General features: G+C 44.6%; 1 protein-coding gene across 2 annotated transcripts in view; it reads right to left on the bottom strand.

The window, feature by feature from the left end:
- The window catches only part of LOC147447526 (sodium/hydrogen exchanger 1-like), a 52,553-nt gene extending 30,303 nt beyond the window's left edge, over nt 1-22,250 (bottom strand). Inside the window, exons 1-2 of one of the 2 annotated variants that reach the window (XM_086523280.1) lie at nt 21,593-22,250; nt 3,795-3,913 (exon numbers count right to left, since the gene is read on the bottom strand). In XM_086523280.1, the coding sequence (XP_086379406.1) occupies nt 3,795-3,913; nt 21,593-21,820 (347 nt within the window). In that variant the 5' untranslated portion in view covers nt 21,821-22,250. The remainder of the gene's footprint in view (nt 1-3,794; nt 3,914-21,592) is intronic. The other variant, XM_086523279.1, reaches the window with a different exon arrangement.
- Between the last annotated feature and the right edge of the window lie 271 nt (nt 22,251-22,521).

The raw sequence follows: 22,521 nt of genomic DNA, 5'->3' as shown, positions 1-22,521 counted from the left end.
ATATCAGAGGCTTAGGTCACACAATATTACTGGGCAGATATCTGAGTGACAGATGCACCGACAGATGGGTACTCTTACTAGACGTAAGAGGAGAGCCTTTGAGGAGAGACAATGGTGGGATGTGTACCATACACTTCAGAGTCGAGAGGCAACAATCTCTTGGAGAGAGATGAGACAGCGGACCCCACCCACGCCGATAGAGGACCCAGCGGTATGGCTTGCATATGTAGAGACCCTCTATCAGGTGCCGGCTCAGCCCCCCCTTCCACACACGATGGCTCCCCGACCTACAGCTCCCACTCTCTTTACCATAGATATGGTGAGACGAGGCATTCAGAGTCTACAGCACCGCCGAGCCGCGGACCACACCAAGCTTCAGGGTGAGCATTTTATATACACTACACACACTTTGGCTCCATTAATTGCACACCTGTTCAACAGGGCATTGGCAGAGGGATTTCCAGAGAGCTGGACTATGCATACTATTGTGCCTTTACATAAGGCTGGACACCGCATGGATCCAGCCAACTACAAGACTATCATGATTGGTCATATGATGGCCAAGATTTATGGAGCAGTTTTAGAGTCAGAGTTGAGCAGATATGCAGAGACCGAGGAGCTACGTGCCTCCGGACAGGCACGCTTCAGACGCACAATTCTCTACTGTGGACCACATCTTCACTCTCAGATGCCTGATAGAGAAGTCACGGAGCCGAGGGAGATGCCTCTACTGTTGCTTTGTGGACTTCCACAAAGCCTTTGACACAGTCCCCAGAGAGAGACTACTACAGCGACTCATATCTCTTGGGATACCCCCGGACATGATATGGGCCATATATGCTTTGTATGAGAGAGTGTCAGGCAGGGTCAGATGCCCAGGAGGACTATCAGATAGCATCACTAGCACCATCGGGGTGACACAGGGGTGTCCACTCTCCCCTACTCTATTTGATATGTACATAGATGAGATGGAGGCCTACATCTGACAAAGAGGAGGAGCAGGCGCCGACCTATCAGGCACTCACGTACATATTATGCTATATGTTGATGACATTATCAGATGCACCGCGCCAAGCCCTCTCACACACTGAGAGGAACACAGTTGTCCGATATGAGCCCATACAGAGACATGTAGAGCAGACTTGGCTCACACCTTCGCGGCCATTGGCCACGAAGATGGCATATTACAGAGATCATTTCCTTATGCTCACAGAGGACAGGTTCATACAGAGGCCCCACTACATGGATATATACCTACCACATGGTATGAGGGTAGCCATCGGACAGCTCAGAGTATCATCCCACCAGCTTGAGATTGAGAGCGGCAGAGCATCACGGGTCCCACGCGAGGCCAGGATATGCAAATTATGCAGGCAGGAGGTAGAGTGTGAGAGCCACTTCTTATGCAAATGCCCTCACTATGAGGAGATCAGATCATGGTACCCCACTCTATTTGACAGGCCAAAGGTCTCATTACAGACAGTGTTGACATCATTAGATCAGAGACTACTTGGGAGACTCTTGGTGGAGATGCACCAGCACAGAGAGAGAGCCCTCCAGACGGGGGAAGGTGGAGGATCAGACAGGCAGACACACCTTACAGACTACTTCCTGGCTAGAGTACCCATGCAGCCACAGCCACCCACACATCAGGGGATGACTTTTATACGAGTTGAGGAGGCCAGAGCTAGGCGGCGACCACGACTACCTAGATATCGCTCCAGGGCCTCTCAGAGACACAGACGAGAGGTCCAGGCCATCAGTGATCGACATACAGCATATATTCAGAGGAGGACAGAGTAGACACTAGACATACGGGCATAGCCAGAGTCCTCACATCAGGCTCACGGATGTACCAGATACTACACCCTGCTATCACTACTCGATGGAGCTGATGTACCACACCACCCCCCTCCCTCCTCCCCTCACTCTCACTACACACATACAACCTCTTTATGTACACCGCATGTTTTGTTACTACCCGGTCACCCCCACATCTGCACACCAGATGCTTTGTTATTACCCGGTCACTTACCACACTACACTTTGTACACCGGATGCTATTATTACCCGGTCATTTTGCACATACCAGATATCCAGAGGATATTCACATTTGTACATGGATCTGTCTCATAGGCCAGTTCTCTTTGGCCTTTTGAAGACGTAAATAAAATCTCTCTCTCTCTCTCTCTCTCTCTCTCTCTCTCTCTCTCTCTCTCTCTCTCTCTCTCTCTCTCTCTCTCTCTCTCTCTCTCTCTCATTCCCTTTCTTCAGGGAAATAAAGGAACCGTCTCTCGTGCTAAGTAGTACACATTAACGAAAGGAAAGAAGTAAAGATTCGTGGAAGTGTAAAGTCTAGATCTTCACCATTTCAAATCCGTTGCACCTGACACCTTCCAATCCTAGAAATCGGTAGCATCTAGCTTTTGGAATGTGGAAACACACGTAACACCAGAACCATGCTCTCAAGCAACTCCTACAACTCCTCATCATGAATAGACTTTCGCAAACACTCCAAAGAATCATCCACTATATCATCGTATGTGTCATTGACTTTGTCGCCCACATCATGAGAACTCTACAGCCTTCTTAGTGCCATGACCAAGACACTCCAAGGTCGTAAGGGAATCCTCCATACGGCGTAAATGCGTACAACCAAGCTTTAAGGCTACAAACAACTTCACATGGAAAGGCTCTCCAAACTCCTCCAGCAAGGGCCGGTACACCGGCTGAAAACAATTTAGAACCAGCCCCCTCCACCGCACAAAGACCTCCAACTGGCTGGCTGAAAATCCACAAAGGTACCAGGCACGAACAATCACACTCAAGTCCCCTCTTGCCTTCAAAACACAGCCCCAATCTCGTCCAGCTAGCTGGAAAACAGAAGCACTCATACATCATCTCCTAATTAAAAAATGCAGGTTCTCAAGGGTTCTTCGCAGCAAAGTCGAAGCAGATGACTGTCAGCCCCTTCTTGATGCAAAAACAATTGGCCACCCGACAAAAATGCAGCCATAAGTCGTCCTCCTGCTGGCTGAAAAACACAGCCAATCAGCACTTCAGATACCTATCGCAAGATCAGCGCCCAAGACCAGCGTCATCAAGCCGTGGTTCTTATACCATGTCAGAGTGCATCAGAAGGTGTGGTGCCATGAGAGAGAGAGAGAGAGAGAGAGAGAGAGAGAGAGAGAGAGAGAGAGAGAGAGAGAGAGAGAGAGAGAGAGAGAGAGCTCCAAGCCCTGAACCCTGCTCAAAAAGAGAGTACATAGGTGACTGCACAATCTGCCTAAAATGGGGGCACCCCCCTCTCCCTATATAGGGATGCATCATGCAAAATCATCTGCCCGACCCCCCCAGAAATACCCCACGACAAAAATGTGGGAATATCAACAGTTACCGATAGAAAAATAATGCGCCAAGCCAAAAAGGCCCTCAAGTGCCAGACCAGATCAAAACTGGAAAATCCCCCATGATGCCTAACTCTAGAAAAGCCTGGCAAGGTTGAGCACAGCTAGAAAGGAGTCCTCTCTTACTGGATCGAGACGGGAAATCCAGGCGATGACCTCCAAAACCTGCACACTTGTTTCAAACAAGTGTAGTATCATTCTTTGCGATTCTAACGAACATACTCCATGGAAGAAAATAAATTACCATACAAGAGTGAGGCAAAAGTATAAATTTTGGGTGAGGAAAAACCAACTTAGAACATGAAAAAGCCATAACCATGCATTGACAAATCCTTGCCATTTTGTGTCTTCAACCAAGAACCTGAAGAAAACAAAAAGTCTCCTTACCCAGCATTAAAAATTATGGGTGGCAAAAGATAGATGAAAAAAAGCTCCTCATCAAACTGGAGAACGTGGGAGTTGTTGCCCTGGGTGGAAATCAGTACAATGAATCCAGCAAATAGCCCCTGTTTCCAATAAAGAATTGAAGTAAGGCATTTTGAATGTAAGATCTGAATATAAGAAGCCTTAAGCAAGCAATCTAATAGAACGAACACCAAGCATCCAGAAAAAAGTGGACCTGACAACATAAATGCACACAAATATGCCATATACACTTACAAATCTCTGAGTACATTTATATGTAATATGTATACAGAAGCACGTGTGTGTGTGTGTGTGTGTGTGTGTGTGTGTGTGTGTGTGTGTGTGTGTGTGTGTGTGTGTGTGTGTGTGTGTGTGTGTGTTTTCGTTGTATTATGGGAGCACTGCATATTTATGGGTTGGCTGCAGGTCTGGAAGTGAAATTCCGAAAATCTAAATTGTTGTCGTTGCATCAAATGGATTAGCATGCTCTATTATGGCCAGGTGAGATAGTGAAGCCTGATCAAATTGTGAGACATCTTGGTTATCCGTTGGCTTGGTCGGTTAACAATGCGAAATTGTTGTAATGGGTTGAGAATAAACTGAGGTCTAAATTGCAGTATTGGAAATTGTCTACCTGGCCTCTCCGTGTAAGACTCAGAATAGTGAAATCTATTTTGGTCGCAAAAATGCAATTTTTCCTGCCATTGTTACATTGGCCACCCCGTCGTCTTCGGGATTTCATGTCTCGGATTCTGGAGCACTTTTGGTCCACTTCCTCTCACAAAAAAGGCTTGCAATTGCTTGCGATGGATAAGCTTTGTACTCCAAAACGTTGTGGCGTTCTGAACATCCTTCATTTATGTTCTCATGTTACAGCAAGGAAGGCTACTTTGTTGTTGGTGTTGGTTGAGCAAAAACAGCCTTGGACACAGATACTCGCGTTTTTGTGCTCTCATGCGGTTTCTACGCCATCCTTCGGCCATTGGCAGCCATCGTATTGGGATGTGGTTTTTGGTAAAGTTGAAGCTACAATTCCGGGATGTCCCTTTGCTTCCAATCTAGTGGCAGATTGGAAGGTGGTCACGACAGAATTGTTGTGGAATGAAGGTCTGTGGAAATTCACTTCAACTGGAGAGTTTGCATTGGAGTAGAGTTTTTGTCACAAAACGGGAGCGTACACGAGCACTTAGAAAATCAGAAAATTATAATTCTTTGAAAACATGAGAGAAGGGAGAAGATCGACACAGTATTGGGGACCACAAGATGGGCTGGTCCCCCCCCCGTAAAGAGTATTCTTTTATTCAGGGAGAATTCTTATACAAGCACGAGAACCCAAGGAAACCCCTCCGTTCTGTAATCTTAGACCCGAAGGTCGTGCTTTCCCGTAAAGGGGCTTGGGCACAAGGCCGTTCCTTCCCGTAAGGGACTTAGGTGCGAAGCCGTGCTTTTCTCGTAAGGGACTTAGGCACAAGGCCGTTCCTTCCCGTAAGGGACTTAGGCGCGAAGCCGTACTTTCCCGTAAGGGACTTAGGCATGAAGCCGTACTTCCCGTAAGACGGGAGATTCCTGCAAAACAAACCACACAAACACGCGACAACAATTCGTATGGCGAATCCACAATAGATACCTGTCGCTCTTGCGCGGGAAAAGCGACTTCCGTGCTTCGTAGTCTCGCGATCTCTTGCGGCAGAGTCTTCTCTTGCTGATGTTGGTACCTCCTGTCAGTGAGGGCATGTGGTGCTTTTATAGCTCCCTGGCCACGGCACGAAAAACTGCTCGCGTAGAGATCGCAGCCGTTTTTTTTTTTTTTTTTTTTTTTTTTTGGGGCGCTGTTCTACCCAAAATCGGGAGAGAGAATTCGCTGGCTGGTTTTGTTGCTTTGTCTTCTAAGTGGCTACTTTATTTTATTAATAAAGAGGCCGGTCACTTAAAAGTGACCGGTCACTTTATAAAATAAAGTGTGAATATGTTCAAACTTTAAAAACTCACTCCGTTAGTGAAAACAATGCTACACGGACACATTCCAGGCGTCCCCGGGTGCAGGACACGACACAGATGCAATGCAAACACAGACTCCTCGCGGCAAAGCATCTGCCCTCCCGCGACTGTTCCTGCTTTTCGTAAAAAGCTTCATTGAACCCATCTTTATTCTTGTGCTTGCGTTCTTACGCGTACTTTCTTACTCAGTTCGGATTTCCTCCTTAGACCCTTAGTGTGTCCCCTTACTGATAAACCTGTCACCCATCTTGTGACTCATCAGGGACCACCATTACCTGGTCTTCTTCCACCGAACTAACAGGCCAACTCCTTCACGGTGCTTCTTGTCACCCATTATATGACACACCAAAGTCGTCTGTTTCCTGATGGCTTTTCTTACCGATCTATGATTCCTTAACTTATTAGTTAACTTGTGCACATTTCTTATTAAAGTCCTAATTCTAGAAAATAGAAATTAGAAACAAAATAGTCAAATTAGTTTCATCCCTCTCACTTATAAACAGTTGTCCTCAACTGTAGAGGTCCAACTGAACTTCCGGGGAGAAACCGAAAAGATTCCAAATCTTACTCAATGGTGAGTTGAGCTGGTCCTTTCTCGAAAGAGAACTTTAAAAATTAAATTAAACAAAATTCAAGAATTCAATACTTACCTTACCGGTTCATGTCCTTCCTCTAGTACCTCGAGGATATCCTTCACCATTCATCAAACTTACGAGCCATATAAGAACTCGTCATTCGCGTCTTTCCAACAGATTGGAAGTTTCCTTAACCGAGAATGTATTAACTCAATTCCACCTTCTCAATCCCGAGAAGAATCATTCTCCTAAAAATCAATTTAGGTCTATGTCCTTGCGCATAATCTTGCGCTATTAGTCTTGAGGATATTAAACCTCTTGTGTCCTTCCGCATAGGGCATGTCGAGAGCATTAAGCTCATGTGAATCTTCCTGTGGCAGACAAAGTGTGCCACCTTACCAAAATAAGTTCTTATTCCGGGCCTTTGCTTTGGGTAGGCCAATTGTTCTGATCCAAAGTTTCGTTATCTAAGACTCTGTTAACTTGATTCCGTCTTCTCAAATTCGAGAAGAATAATCTTCCTAGAAATCAATCTAGGTATCTGTCCTTGCGCATAATCCTGCGCTGTTAGTCCAGAGGGTATTAAACCTCTTGTGTACTCCCACATAGGGAATGCTCAAGTCATAGAGCATTAAGCTCGATGTCTTTCTTTCACAAACAAAGTTTGCGATCACCTTAAAGAAGGTTCTTGTTTCGGGCCATCGCTCAACGTAGGCGAATGGTCCAGTCCGAAGATTCCTTGTGCACGGCGGCACTTCCTTCCAATCTTTTCCTCCTGTAAATTATTATCACCAGCAGTGTTTTTTTTTTTTTTTCCTGACGCCCATTAGCTTCTCTTCCTTGCAGACGCCATCTTTGCAAGCATCTAGGACTCCTCGCAGAATCTTAGGCAGATAAAATTCTAGCCATATCATTCTGTGAACATAAGTTCAAACTCGGCCCACTTAAGGGTGAACCCGCTTTGGATCTCAAGGATGTGCTCCCATATGTGGTTAAGGTAATTCTTACCATTTTAAAATGGTTGGCGAATTTTACTCTTACGAACATAATAGTTTGAATTTGTTCCAGTAGCATGTAAATGCTACTTGACCTGCTCATGGAGAAACATATACCGCAACCAAAAGTTGCTACTGTAATCATAAAAGCACATAGCGTACTCAATAATCAACGACCATCAGAAAACCTCTTCTCTGTAGAGAATCCTTCTACCGAACACATCTCAAATAGAGATTCTCGTGTCGGAATATCCTTGCGCATAAAAAGGCGCTCAAGAGAGTATAACAAACTCTCATCCAGTTCCTTGGCATAGGTCTGCATCTTCGTGTGTTATCCATGTACCTAAAGGTGTACATAATTCTTAAGTTGTGTTAGAGTTTTGGTAAATCTGGGAAATTACCTTCCCTTCGTAAGATCCTTAGAGCGAAGACGCTCAACTTGACGATCCCTTGGCTCGATCTTAGAGCAAAACCCGCTCATTAAATAACTAGGATTTCAATCCTTGGATTCCTCGAGCACAGGCCGTAGTCGTCGCTTGTTCCTTCTCTCATAAAGAGAGTGTTCATTCATTTGTGCGAAAAGCACTACCATGTCCTCCCTGACCGGGTAGGGGGGTGTGGGCTTAAAGAGTATTCAAACTTAATGAAAGCTTTTCTTTGCTTGGAATCTCGGAATGGTTCCTTCCTTTCTGCCGTCCTAGTCAGGGCATGGCATCCCTGCAACTCTTTTCCGACTCTGTTTCCTGAGTCTTGTTCCTGCAAAATAACTCCGCTTTCTTGGACACGAAGTCCTTTCCTTGGGAATTTCAACTTCCGGATCACATCTTGAGAGTCTACCTCTCTTCAATCCCTCGATATGCTTCCCAAACTTGGGTACGAAACCCTTGGGCTGATCTAGCTCTAGTTCCTCAGAGCGCTTTCTCTTGCAGAGGCTCATGCCTTCCTCTACTCCTACTCCCTCACGAAGAGGAAGTACACCTGCAATCAAATACTTAAAGATCATAACATAAAAATCATACCTTTAGAGTCACGACGCTCGTAACGCAACTCGGTTCTCAAAAAAGCGATTCCCCGGAAGAGATCTCTGCATAGAAAATCCTCTCTTCCAATCCTACACCCAAAAGAGGTGTGTTCTCGGGTTCCTACTCGTAAATCAGCCCCATCTACGACGTTTATGGGCTGAAAACAGAGAAAAACAGCAGCTTGTCGCGATGAAAACATGCTCCGTAGGCACTTCTTCGTGAGGAAACTCGCGCACCGGGTCTTGACGACATCTGGTACACTTGGGGCAGCCATGGGCATCACCGGCAACGTCTTCTTTACGGCTGAAATCTGCAGTAGCATCTCCTCCTTGCAAAGATTGGTCTTCCCTTACCAAGTAGGGAGTGTTGGTTTGTAAGGTACTTAAGCTTGATAAAAGTTGTTCTTTGCTTGAAAGCTCAGAATGATTCCTTCATAATTTCCTACCAGCACTAGCAGGCAATTTGTTGGAGAACTACCGGATACCAGATCAATCATGGGCCTTCCGAATGGTTAAGCAAAGCAGTTCATCATATAAAACAATGTTCTGACTCAACCCTACTCTCATAAAGACTCGAGAGTGATTGTCCTCGTTAGACACGTGCATATGTCGTGCATAAAAGCAATACGCATTTTATGAGTTCCTCAAAGATTTAACTTTGATCAAAGATTTGCCCTCTCACTTAAAGTTTAAGGGTCAAAAATTCAGGAGTTAGATTGAGTTCCGTTACTCCAAACTTTCTCCGGATAGCAATGTATCCTTCGAGGAGAGGTAACAAAAATTCGTTGTTTCTGTGTTCAATGGTTCTCGTCCCACTATGGGGATTGTATTCTATGTACATCAAGGTGTACACATTCAACGAGTTAGATTGAGTTCCGTTACTCCAAACTTTCTCCGGATAGCAATGTATCCTTCGAGGAGAGGTAACAAAAATTTGTTGTTTCTGTGTTCAATGGTTCTCGTCCCACTGCGGGGATTGTATTCTATGTACATCAAGGTGTACACGTTCAGCTTTTATTGCTGACTCCACCATCTGCTGCAAAGTATCTTGCAGATGGGTTTACAAAATTCGGGCAAAAGTCCTTCGTTAAATTTGTTCATCTTTTCTTCCTCAGAGAGGATCAAGAATGGACCTTCCTTGGCAAGAGTGAACCACTACTTGCTTTGACTCGCTCGTGTTCGTATTGGACAAACCAATCCCAATCTTCTTGAATGCCTTCCTCAAAGTGTAGAGGAAAAAAATTTGTCGGAGAATTCAGCCTTGAATTGTTGTTGTAAGTTCCTTGCAGAGCTTTGGTATACCACCAAGTACTAGAAATCCCCTTGAGGTGTTTGGTCACATGCTTCACCTTCGACGCTTCTCAAACATTGCCGTTTGCAAAGGCAACTTCAAACTGTCCAATGAAAGCAGTAGCTTTCAGGACATCTTCCCTTCCGTCAAAAGTATCAAACTTGACTGGAGTGTTCCTAGGTCTAAAGACCTTCATATACTTCCCGAAATGACGGGATTTCTTGGCTATGGTTATGGTTTGATGTTCATGGATATTTTATGGATTCTGAAGGATCTTGAGCATTCCGCTCCTTGGATTCTCTAGGTTCTTGAGCATCATGCTCTTGTTGCCTTCTCAGAGAATCCCAATTCTTCTGTCGACTTCTTGCAGAGAAAAAAAAAAAATTCCCAACTCTACGAGCTTTTCCTGCAGGACTTAGGTTTCCGCCTGCTTACTTCTCTCTTGGCTTGTCATGGCTTCTTCCCGTATCTTCCCAGAGTCGTCCTCCTTTACAGAGAAAGAGAGGAGACCATGCTCTGATACCACTGTCACAAAACGGGAGCGTACACGAGCACTTAGAAAATCTCAAAATTATAATTCATTGAAAACATGAAAGAAGGGAGAAGATCGACACAGTATTGGGGACCAGAAGATGGGTTGGTCCCCCCCCCCGTAAAGAGTATTCTTTTATTCAGGGAGAATTCTTATACAAGCACGAGAACCAGAGGAAACCCCTCCGTTCTGTAATCTTAGACCCGAAGGTCGTGCTTTCCCGTAAAGGGGCTTGGGCACAAGGCCGTTCCTTCCCGTAAGGGACTTAGGCGCGAAGTCGTACTTTCCCGTAAGGGACTTAGGCATGAAGCCGTACTTTCCCGTAAGGGACTTAGGCGTGAAGCTATAACTAAGTTAGACTTTGTAAATAATTAATTTATTTACGAGAAAAGAATTATCTAATTAGTTGTGTGCACACCAGAATAGACCTAGCAGTTCTAAGGCCTCAGGTGAGCCTAAATGCGGGCTAGAACACCTCAGAGGGACCTTAGCAAAAATTACCCTGAAGCCCTAGTGATTGGGAAATCGGGTCTTCAGAAAGGGGTAAGCAGTAGCCTCAGATTTTAGGCTCCGGAAAAATACGCGCGTCAGTACAAGCACATGAATGAGATGGGGTCCTTAGAACAGTGACCCTAAGGCTAATAAAGCTAATAAAGCCTTAGGGTAAGTTTCGTGAAATTAAATTTAACGGTCCGTGCTCGGGCGGACGGCCGGACAAGTGTGAACAGGTAAAGGCGGTGCAGTGCCCGTGCGGCATTGCGTCGGCAGACCTTTGGTGTTATCATAAAAGAATCATTGGTAGCATTTGTTAGTTAGTTGCACATTTTTAATTAATGAGCTAGAAGTTTTTAAAGTCAAAAGTTGAATGGTTTTTAAGTTTTTAAAGTAAGTGTGCCAAGTGGCACACTTACCAATGCAAACTAACTCTCTCTCACTCTCACTCTCACCCTCTCTCTCTTCCTAGCGCCCCCTCTCCCTGATGGCTATTTCGGAGCCCCCCCTCCCCCATTTTCAGGGCTGGCAGTGCACCTACCCCCCCTAATGTGAGCGTGCTCTACGCAGTGGAGCCCTCCATTGAAGCTTGAGAGCAGCCCCTTGCGACATATGTGATAGCCTTGTGCTCCCATTGTCAAGAACAAGGGATCTCACAGTCATAGACACCTTCTGGTGAAGTTTCATCGCGAGAAGCTGCCGTAGACGCTCTCTTAGCAGAGTGCGGCTACTGTAATTCTCTGTTTTCAGCCCCTAATCACCTCGATTAGGGCTGTTTTCAGCAGATCAGCCATAGAAATTCTCTTCTCTCTCCTTATCCTAAGTCTACATCAAGTTTGGCGCGATTCCATCGCGAAGAAGACCTCTGTTTCGGCGTAGGGGTGTGCAGAGGTAAGAATTTCAGGTTATGTGCAGAAAATTACAGCAAGCATATGCGTGTGCATTTTGCTTGTTTCTCTTTTGTGTTCGATGCATGAATGAATGAGCATGAAGGCAACACATAACGGAAGATGGACTCTCCTCTGTGAGAGCTTCCGATGAGCTGTTTTGGAAGATAGACTCTCTTTTCGAGAGCTTCCAACCAGTCTCGCAGAAGATGGGAAATCCCCTAAGCAGAAAGAAAGTGGAAACACTTTCTCAGTCAGTAGTCAGAACAGAACAGAAGAAAGAATAGAGGACGAGCGTATGCCCCGTTCCTGTGCTTGTAAAGATTCTCCCTTAGTAATAAAGATATTCTCTTTATGGGGGGGGGACCAGCCCATCTCCTGGTCCCCAATGAAGTGTCAAGTTTTCTCGCTCCCTCTAATTCTCTTGAGTATTTGAAGTGCAATTAAACGTCAGTTTACGCTTCCGTATTTTTGTGACAGTGGTATCAGAGCAAGGTCCTCTCTCTCTTCTTGAAGGGATTGACGACTCTTGGCAGACTGCAGAAATGGGAGGACGCGAGATAGAGTTCTCTCTCCTTCAACAGTAGGTGGAAGAGTTGCAGAAAGCTCTCTCCCATCCAGAAGTCCAAAAGATTCTCCATACTCTTGAAAAAGGGAAGGAGAAAATGCCGATGGGGTCAGGAGAAATTCCGCAGAACCCAAAGGCGCCACAACCAAGAAAAGATCCTTTGATTGGAACTTCCCGCATGCACGAGAGGCAGAAGAAATCTCCAGAACGTCATGTGCGGTTTAATCCAAAAGTTCAAGAGCAGGATCCCCCTGATTCCCCTCATTTCTCTTTCATGAAGGATCTGGAAGACATAGTTTCTCCGGAAGACATGTTTCTCGACGATCCGTCGCAGCAAGAAGTACATTCAAGGGAAAGGACTCCTTTCCCCAAGGAGTCTAAGCATCGAAAGAAGGAGCACCATAAGAAGAAGCACCACAGGCAGAAAACATTCAAGTCGGGAGATAAAGATGTGAAATTCGACACCTACAATGGACGGCGTGATAATGACAAAGCTTTGGCTTTCATCCGCCAATTTGAAGTTGCATTTGCTGAAGGGAATTTTAAAGAAAGATCCAAGCTTCACCATGTTAGTTTGTACCTGAAAGGCACCACCAGCAATTGGTGGTTAACCCTTATCCTGGAAGATCGCAAACCCCAAGATTGGACCGCTTTCAAGAAGGAGTTCTACGCACAGTTCCTTCCTCCAGACTATGAGGAAGAGGTAAAGAAAGAATGGGATCGACTTTCACAGTCAGAGAACGAAACTGTTCCACGCTATGTGGATAGGTTTTGGGACGTTCTCTTGAAAGTCACTCCATTCAAGAAGATTGACGATTCGGAGAAGATGCGCAAGTTTGAAGCAGGTTTGCATGAAGCCTTGCAAAAGGCTATGAAGCTTTACCCTCGAGGTAACTTGCAGATACTTATGGAATCAGCCCGTATAGCTGATGGAATACATGACAAGGGTACTCCAAGGAAGATGGAGCAAAGCACTTACCATGCCAAGCAGAAGGCTCTCCATGAGCAACCTACCTCTTCTACTTCTTCTCAAAAGAAGAAAAGAACCGCCTCCGAAGCAGAAGCAAAGCCAAATCAGCCCAAGAAAGGGAGATATCTCTCTCCTGCTGAGTTGCGAACCTACATTAGTGAAGGAAGATGCTTCAAGTGCGGACAAGTTGGTCATATGAAGGGTGGCTGTCCAACCAAACCTCCACAACCACCCTCTTCCAATGCAGTCCCAGATGTACAGGGAAATACAACCAAGGATGGAAAAGAAAGAGCTCTTCTCAAAGCATGGGGTAGTATCAACAACCAGTAGGCTCTTATTTTGTTTGCCCCTGGTAGTACAAACAACTTCATCTCTACCCAGCTAGCTGACGACCTGAACTTGCAGCCCAATCGTTTTGGAGTCTCTATTCAAGCGCAATCAGCTTTCAAAGGGCAGAACTCAAACTCTACTCCAATCATAGGGAAGTTGAATCTAAAGGTCGACGACTACAAGGATCAAGAGTCTTTCTTACTAGCTTCACTTGAAGGATGCGATGTTATCTTGGGAATGCCTTGGCACTATAAGATGCATCCCATTCCTGACTATGTTCAGAAAACCTTATCTTTTGCTCATAAAGGAAAGGAGTATCTTGTACTTGCAGATGAAGGTGATTGGCGTATTCCTATCGCCAACCACATTGCCATCAAGAAAGAAATGAAAAAGTGTGTTTCAGCGTACTTGATTTTTGCAAGAGAGAGAGATGTGTCTGTTTCACAACTTTCTTCCTCTTTAGAGCAAAAAAGACTTAAGTTAATAGAAAGATATAAAGATTGTTTTGCAGATGAACTTCCAAATGAACTCCCACCTTCGCGACCTGAGGATCATACAATTGATTTGATCCCAGGAAGTTCTCCTCCAAATCAGCCCCCTTATCGAGTTAGTCTCATGCAGCAAGAGGAAATTCTCAAGCAGGTTAACGAACTTTTGGAGAAGGGCTTAATAAGGCCTAGTACTTCTCCATATTGTTCACCTGTCTTGCTAGTACAGAAAAAGGATGGCACATTCCGCATGTGCATAGACTATAGATCTCTAAACAAGATCACAATCAAGAATCGATTTCCAATCCCTCGGATTGACGACATTCTTGATAAGTTACAAGGAGCCAGTGTCTTTAGTCGTATAGACTTGAAGAGCGGTTATCATCAAATCCGCATAGCTCCTCAGGATGTGCATAAGACTTCATTTAGAACAACCTTCGGGTTGTATGAATTTCTAGTGATGCCTTTTGGGCTCACTAATGCACCAGCTACATTCAACAGAATGATGGATAGAATCTTCCACTCATACAGAAGCTTTACAGGCGTTTTCTTTGATGACGTCTTAATCTTCTCAGAGACGGAAGACGAACACTATAAGCATCTCGCCTTAGTGTTTGAAGAATTACGCAAACACAAATTATTTGTGAATGCTAAGAAGAGTGAGTTCTTTCTAAAAGAAATCCACTATTTGGGCCATATAGTATCTCACAACCAGGTGAGAATGGACCCTGATAAGATTCAAGCAGTTGTAGAATGGCCTACGCCAACTACAGTACATGATGTACGAAGTTTCCTCGGCCTCTGTTCTTATTATCGGCGTTTCATTCGAGCTTTTGCCGCGATAGCAGGTCCCCTCCATGACCTGACAAAGAAGCGGATTCCATTCCATTGGGGGTCTGGACAAAAACAAGCTTTTGAAAAGCTTAAGTATCTACTCAGTCACGGACCTGTTCTCACCGTCCCTGATCTTCGCAAACCTTTCGAGGTATACTGCGATGCATCTGGAGATTGTGTAGGAGCAGTTTTGAACCAAGAGGGTCACGCGATAGCCTATGAAAGTCGGCGCCTTAAAGATGCAGAGTTGCATGCCTCCATATACGAAAAAGAGCTAATGGCAGTAATTCATGCTCTTTCCATTTGGAAACACTATCTATTAGGAGCTGATTTTATTATCAAGACAGATCATCAAAGTCTTCGCTACTTTCTCACACAGAGAAAGTTATCAGAAAAGCAGATGAGATGGGCCAACTTTCTTTCAATGTTTCATTTTCAGATTTTACACACTTCTGGAACAAAGAATGCAGTTGCAGATGCTCTCTCCAGGCGTCCAAAGATCAATGCACTAACAACAATTTATCATGAGGAACTAGAATCTCTCAGCGAGATGTATCCTCAAGATCCAGACTTCGCCACAATTTGGGCAGATCTTCAAGCTGGTCACTCAAAGCCACCTTATTCTATCGGGGATAATACACTCTATCGTCAACAAGCAATATGCATAGCTCAGCCCTTACGACAAAAGGTGATGGATGAAGCACATAATTCTCCTTATGCCGGGCATCGGGGAATTGCTTCCACCACTAGTGCCCTCGAAAGGTATTTCTTTTGGCCAACACTCCGTGCGGACATTGAAAAACACGTACGTGAGTGTTTAGTATGCCAAAAAGTGAAATATGACAAACATAAAGTTTATGGCAAGCTTCAGCCGCTCCCTGTGCCTAACACGCTATGGGAAAGTATTGCCATGGATTTTATTACGGATCTCCCTCGATCCAAGAATGGAAATGATGCAATCTGGACTATAGTAGACAGATTCAGTAAGCAAGCCCATTTTCTTCCAGTAAAGAAGACGATCAAAGCTATTCACATGGCTAGAATATTTCTAGCTCAGATTTTTAAACACCATGGATTGCCAAAGACTATTGTCAGCGATAGAGATCCCCGCATGACTAGTCTATTTTGGCAGGCATTGTTTGAAAACTTGGGAACTAAGCTTGATTTTTCATCAGCTTATCACCCTCAAACAGATGGTCAAAGCGAAATCGCTAATGCCACTGTTTTAGATCTCCTCAAGTGGTATGTTTCGGAACGACAATCTGAATGGGAACAGTACTTACCAATAGTTGAGTTTGCGTATAATAATACCATACATTCCTCAACTAGTAAAGCCCCCTTCGAAATTATTTACGGGAAGCCACTCTTACTTCCTATTATGGTGACCAAAGAAAACATCTTCGCCGCAGATGAATTTGTGCGCAATATTGATATTGCTCATCAACAAGCAAAGCAAGCGATTCTTCGTACTCAAGAGCAACAGAAGAGAAAAGCAGACAAGCACGGAAGGAATCTCAATCTTGAAAAAGGACAATATGTCCTGCTTCGGTTTGAGAAAGCTAGATTGAAAAAGCGGGTCGGCAAAGGGAAAGTTGTCAAACTTTCCCATAGATTCTACGACCCTTTCAAAATTACAGATAAAGTCAATAATGTGACTTTCAGATTGGATTTACCTTATAATTGGCGAATCCATAATGCTTTTCATGTCAGTCTCCTCCGACCCTATGTTGGACCTCCTCCAGTGGCGCCAGTACAAGAAGATCCTCCAGAAGTCGAAGAGACTGAGGAAATCCTTCAACCTGAACAGATAATACACCACTCGGAGAGACAACTCAAGTCGGGGAGTCTACATCGAAAGTATTTAGTCAACTTCAAGAATTACACTCCTTTAGATGCAAAGTGGATGACTGAGTCCGATCTCAAGGACTACCCTGACATCTTGCACAGTTATGTTGACGCTCTACAGTTGAGGTCAACTGTTTAGAACCAAGAGGGATGTAACTAAGTTAGACTTTGTAAATAATTAATTTATTTACGAGAAAAGAATTATCTAATTAGTTGTGTGCACACCAGAATAGACCTAGCAGTTCTAAGGCCTCAGGTGAGCCTAAATGTGGGGTAGAACACCTCAGAGGGACCTTAGCAGAAATTACCCTAAAGCCCTAGTGATTGGGAAATCCGGTCTTCAAAAAGGGGTAGACAGTAGCCTCAGATTTTAGGCTCCGGAAAAATACGCGCGTCAGTACAAGCACATGAATGAGATGGGGTCCTTAGAACAAAGATCCTAAGGCTAATAAAGCTAATAAAGCCTTAGGGTAAGTTTCGTGAAATTAAATTTAACGGTCCATGCCCGGGCGGACGACCGGACAAGTGTGAACAGGTAAAGGCGGTGCAGTGCCCGTGCGGCATTGCGCCGGCAGACCTTTGGTGTTCTCATAAAAGAATCATTGGTAGCATTTGTTAGTTAGTTGCACATTTTTAATTAATGAGCTAGAAGTTTTTAAAGTCAAAAGTTGAATGGTTTTTAAGTTTTTAAAGTAAGTGTGCCAAGTGGCACACTTACCAATGCAACCTAACTCTCTCTCACTCTCACTCTCACCCTCTCTCTCTTCCTAGCGCCCCCTCTCCCTGATGGCTATTTAGGAGCCCCCCCTCCCCCATTTTCAGGGCTGGCAGTGCACCTACCCCCCCTAATGTGAGCGTGCTCTACGCGGTGGAGCCCTCCATTGAAGCTTGAGAGCAGCCCCTTGCGACATATGTGGTAGCCTTGTGCTCCCATTGTCAAGAACAAGGGATCTCACAGTCATAGACACCTTCTGGTGAAGTTTCATCGCGAGAAGCTGCCGTAAACGCTCTCTTAGCAGAGTGCGGCTGCTGTAATTCTCTGTTTTCAGTCCCTAATCACCTCGATTAGGGCTGTTTTCAGCAGATCAGCCAGAAATTCTCTTCTCTCTCCTTATCCTAAGTCTACATCAAGTTTGGTGCGATTCCATCGCGAAGAAGACCTCTGTTTCGGCGTAGGGGTGTGCACAGGTAAGAATTTCAGGTTATGTGCAGAAAATTACAGCAAGCATGTGCGTGTGCATTTTGCTTGTTTCTCTTTTGTGTTCGATGCATGAATGAATGAGCATGAAGGCAACACATAACGGAAGATGGACTCTCCTCTGTGAGAGCTTCCGATGAGCTGTTTTGGAAGATAGACTCTTTTCGAGAGCTTCCAACCAGTCTCGCAAAAGATGGGAAATCCCCTAAGCAGAAAGAAAGTGGAAACACTTTCTCAGTCAGTAGCCAGAACAGAACAGAAGAAAGAATAGAGGACGGGCGTGTGCCCCGTTCCTGTGCTTATAAAGATTCTCCCTTAGTAATAAAGATATTCTCTTTATGGAGGGGGACCAGCCCATCTTCTGGTCCCCAATGAAGTGTCAAGTTTTCTCGCTCCCTCTAATTCTCTTGAGTATTTGAAGTGCAATTAAACGTCAGTTTACGCTTTCGTATTTTTGTGACAGAAGCCGTACTTCCCGTAAAGGGCCTTCCCGTAAGACGGGAGATTTCTGCAAAACAAACCACACAAACACGCGACAACAATTCGTATGGCGAATCCACAATAGATACCTGTCGCTCTTGCGCGGGAAAAGCAACTTCCATGCTTCGTAGTCTCGCGATCTCTTGCGGCAGAGTCTTCTCTTGCTGATGTTGGTACCTCCTGTCAGTGAGGGCATGTGGTGCTTTTATAGCTCCCTGGCCACGGCACGAATAACTGCTCGTGTAGAGATTGCGGCCCTTTTTTTTTTTTTTTTTTTCGGTGCTGTTCTACCCAAAATCGGGAGAGAGAATTCGCTGGCTGGTTTTGTTGCTTTGTCTTCTAAGTGGCTGCTTTATTTTATTAATAAAGAGGCCGGTCACTTAAAAGTGACCGATCACTTTATAAAATAAAGTGTGAATCTGTTCAAACTTTAAAAACTCACTCCGTTAGTGAAAACAATGCTACACGGACACATTCCAGGCGTCCCCGAGTGCAAGACACGACACAGATGCAATGCAGACATAGACTCCTCGCGGCAAAGCATCTGCCCTCCCGCGACTGTTCCTGCTTTTCGTAAAAAGCTTCATTGAACCCATCTTTATTCTTGTGCTTGCGTTCTTACGCGTACTTTCTTACTCAGTTCGGATTTCCTCCTTAGACCCTTAGTGTGTCCCCTTACTGATGAACCTGTCACCCATCTTGTGACTCATCAGGGACCACCATTACCTGTTCTTCCACCGAACTAACAGGCCAACTCCTTCACGGTGCTTCTTGTCACCCATCATATGACACACCAGAGTCGTCTGTTTCCTGATGGCTTTTCTTACAGATCTGTGATTCCTTAACTTATTAGTTAACTTGTGCACATTTCTTATTAAAGTCCTAATTCTAGAAAATAGAAATTAGAAACAAAATAGTCAAATTAGTTTCAGTTTTTGCTCAGACTCTTGTCAACGCTCTCCTAGACAGGTTTACTTTCTCTCCCACAAAGGTATTGACAGGATAGCAGACGTCATAGACGCTGAAGGATGGGTGCTCTCGTTCAGACAGGCTACTCTTACCTTTGGACTTGGGTTACACTACAAACGTATGTGGGACATTATTAAGGAGTAGGACGATTCTGTATCTCCCATCCCGCCGCTAGTTGAAGACAATCAAATTTGTGATTGGCTCTATGCTGGGTCCTCGATTGGTTCGATATCGGCAAAGAAAGTGTACTATCATTTGCAGTCATCTTCCTGGTACCAAGAACACTGTAACAAGGTATGGAATATGAATAAGAGTGTTACTTGGTGAAGGAGTAAAGTTATGAAAATGTGGCATGCGTAAGCTACCTCTCAAGGAGCGATTGCTTATGTGGAGATGTATTGTTGGGATTCTCCCCACTGGCAAATTATTGCGCTCTAGGAGATTGGCCTCTTCGCGATGCGCTCGCTGTGGTGCAAGCATTGAGAATATATCACATCTATTGTGGTCCTGTTCTCGTACGCGACAGTCTGTGGATGGCATCTCTTCAGCTCTTCGCTCGTGTTTCCCTAAATCACAATTTGGTAAATTTTTCTAGATCTTTAAATGCTTCCGCCTTTGCTTCAGCCGTATGCATACTTTTTCGACTGGGTTAGATTCTGGGTACTATGGACAGTGTGGAAAGCACGGTATTTCCTCATGTTTTAGCAGATTCAAGTGGAATATGTTTCTTTCTTCTAGATATCTCTTAGACAGTCCCTTCAAGTTGCCTATGACTTGGATGAGCTGTCACAAACTGCTGACGTGTCAAAGCCCTGGAGAAGGGAGTCAACTTGCAGATGTCGGCCGAGGGGCCTAAACCCTAAGAAGAACAAGTAACAAAAGAAGAAGTCCTACCAACTTATGGGGACCCCGTCCGATGGGACCCCAGTGACATAAAGAAACTAAAATAAAGCATGATCCACACGCAAAAAAAACTAATGACATGGCAGATTTTCGAAAATTGCGTTGGCATGATGATGTGGCAGGCTGTACGGATTTCCGCATTTTGCGTTGGCTAATGACGTGGCAGGCTGTATGGATTTCCGAAAATTGCGCTGATAGCTTTTTGGCTTTGCTTTTGGACCAGATGCTTTTGAGTTTGAAGGCTTTTCACTGTAAACTGCTTTTGGGGCCCAGGGCCTTTAAATATGAGGTTAGGGCTCATTCTCTGGCATGCTTCCTGGAGAAGGTACAGAGTCTGAAGTACCGGCTTGTACTGTGTTGATGCAATATAAAGAAATACCGAAAGGGGCGCCAAGGTTTGGGGCCAATACTCTCTGGGGTGAAATTCCGCCACTCCGTGTCGCGTGTCGTCTCTCTCTTTCAGTTCAGTTGTTATTGAAGTGCTAAAAGTTTGTTCAGTCTGTTCTTTTCTATTGGCACGTGGTGCCTGTCTTGTGACATGAGCTCCCTATTAGCCATTACCAGCTCTACTTTGACTGTTTCTAAGTTACAGCTTGTAATACTTTCTATGGGTTTTCCTCGCTTTGAGGTTTCCCACTTGTAATTCAATCTGGCATTACAAAAAAAAAGTGTGTGTGTGTGTTTAGTAAATGGATATGTTTACACATGTAAACATACAGCATATATATTGATCTATTTACTTATATTCATGCATGCCATGAAAAATGTTTCGGCAAAGGTGAACCCCATATCTCCTTAAAATTTTCGAGGTCTATGAAATGTTTCATGCATTGAAAGCTTGGACTCGAAATTTGCCCCACAAACTTAGATTTACTAAAAGTCAAATGTTCAATCAGTGCTGGTCTAGAGGTGAAATGTTGGAAGGCGACGGCTTAAACATTTTGCGGTCACACATATACCCCTCTATGCATATACGCTCACATCAATTCGAGTATACGAAATACATACAGCACAATGTATATTGTTACATTTGGGATTGTATGCAAATGACTGTATACAAATATTTATGTTTGACACAAAAGCTCAAACTTTGGCTTTTCATACATTGCCAACATCGATGAGATGAAAAAAAATACAAAACACAAAGTACTCCAATGGAAGCATGGAGCAGAAAAGCATGCAGCAGTAACGCCCAGTTATCCTCGAGCCAGACAAATTTTCAGATACGTGCATGCCTAGACCCACTAAGAACATGAGTGAAACTGGTTAAAAGGTGTTAATGTCGATGATATTACACGAATGCCCCTGAAAAGTGTTACAGATTGCATTGCCAACATTCACAAGCTCACGAACACATTTGGAGGACACTACACACTTATACAAGGTGCAAGAGAAATTACTGACCAGAATAAGGGCCGTGATAGACTCGTTCACCCATCGATTTTCTTCAAAGAGATGGCCAATGACCATGCAAACACAGAGAAGAGTCACCATAAGAGTGATGGAGACGACCAGGGAATAGTCACTGGTATCTGAAAGGTAGAAAACTTTGAGAGGCGTGGCAACGGCCGTCTGTGTAGCGGTGCTGCTGAGCATTCGTGCAAAGGAGCCATTGATGGAATTGATTGTCATTCTTAAGCAGCGGTTGAAATGGGAATGCAACAGACCCAAATTATCTGGAAGTGCAGCTCTCTCTCTCTCTCTCTCTCTCTCTCTCTCTCTCTCTCTCTCTCTGTGTGTGTGTGTGTGTGTGTGTGGGGGGGGGGGGGGGGGGGCGTGCACGGAATTGGAAATCCACCCCGAAGAAAATGTGAAGTCGAAGAGACCCAAAATCGATCTCTCTCCCTCTCTCTCTCTCTCTCTCTCTCGCGCGCGCGGAATAGACCTTTGAGGTCTGTTGGGATAGTTTCCTACGATATTAAAATTCTCTTCTTCTTCTCCTCCTCTCTCTCTCTTCACAGGTGGTCTCACCCTCAGGTGCGAACAAGTGTTGCTGGGCGTTAAAGAAGAATATTCACAATACGCCTATAAAACAACCTGTTTCTCCACCCTAAATGAGTTGAAGAGACAAAAGCCGTGGCAGCTGCCATGCGGCATCTCAACCTTGGTGGAAAAGCCCCGAACCTTCTGTTCTCAATTTCTCATCTCTCACCAAAAGTAAAAGGTTCGAAGGAAAATTAACCAATGGCAAAAGAGGTGAATGTTAATACTCGATTCTTAGGGCCTTTCGAAACTCGGGTCGATTTTTACAGATATACATTGTCGATTTACATAGACTCAAGCCCGAAATAACAAGCAACCGATCAATTCCTTCTCCAATGCCTTCAAAAAGC

The sequence above is a fragment of the Adiantum capillus-veneris genome, chromosome 11 (genome assembly GCF_014529385.1).
Source record: "Adiantum capillus-veneris isolate H3 chromosome 11, ASM1452938v2, whole genome shotgun sequence".
Classification (NCBI taxonomy): domain Eukaryota; kingdom Viridiplantae; phylum Streptophyta; class Polypodiopsida; order Polypodiales; family Pteridaceae; genus Adiantum; species Adiantum capillus-veneris.
Note: the sequence above shows the minus strand (reverse complement) of the source record. Positions and strands in the feature narration are given on the sequence as shown.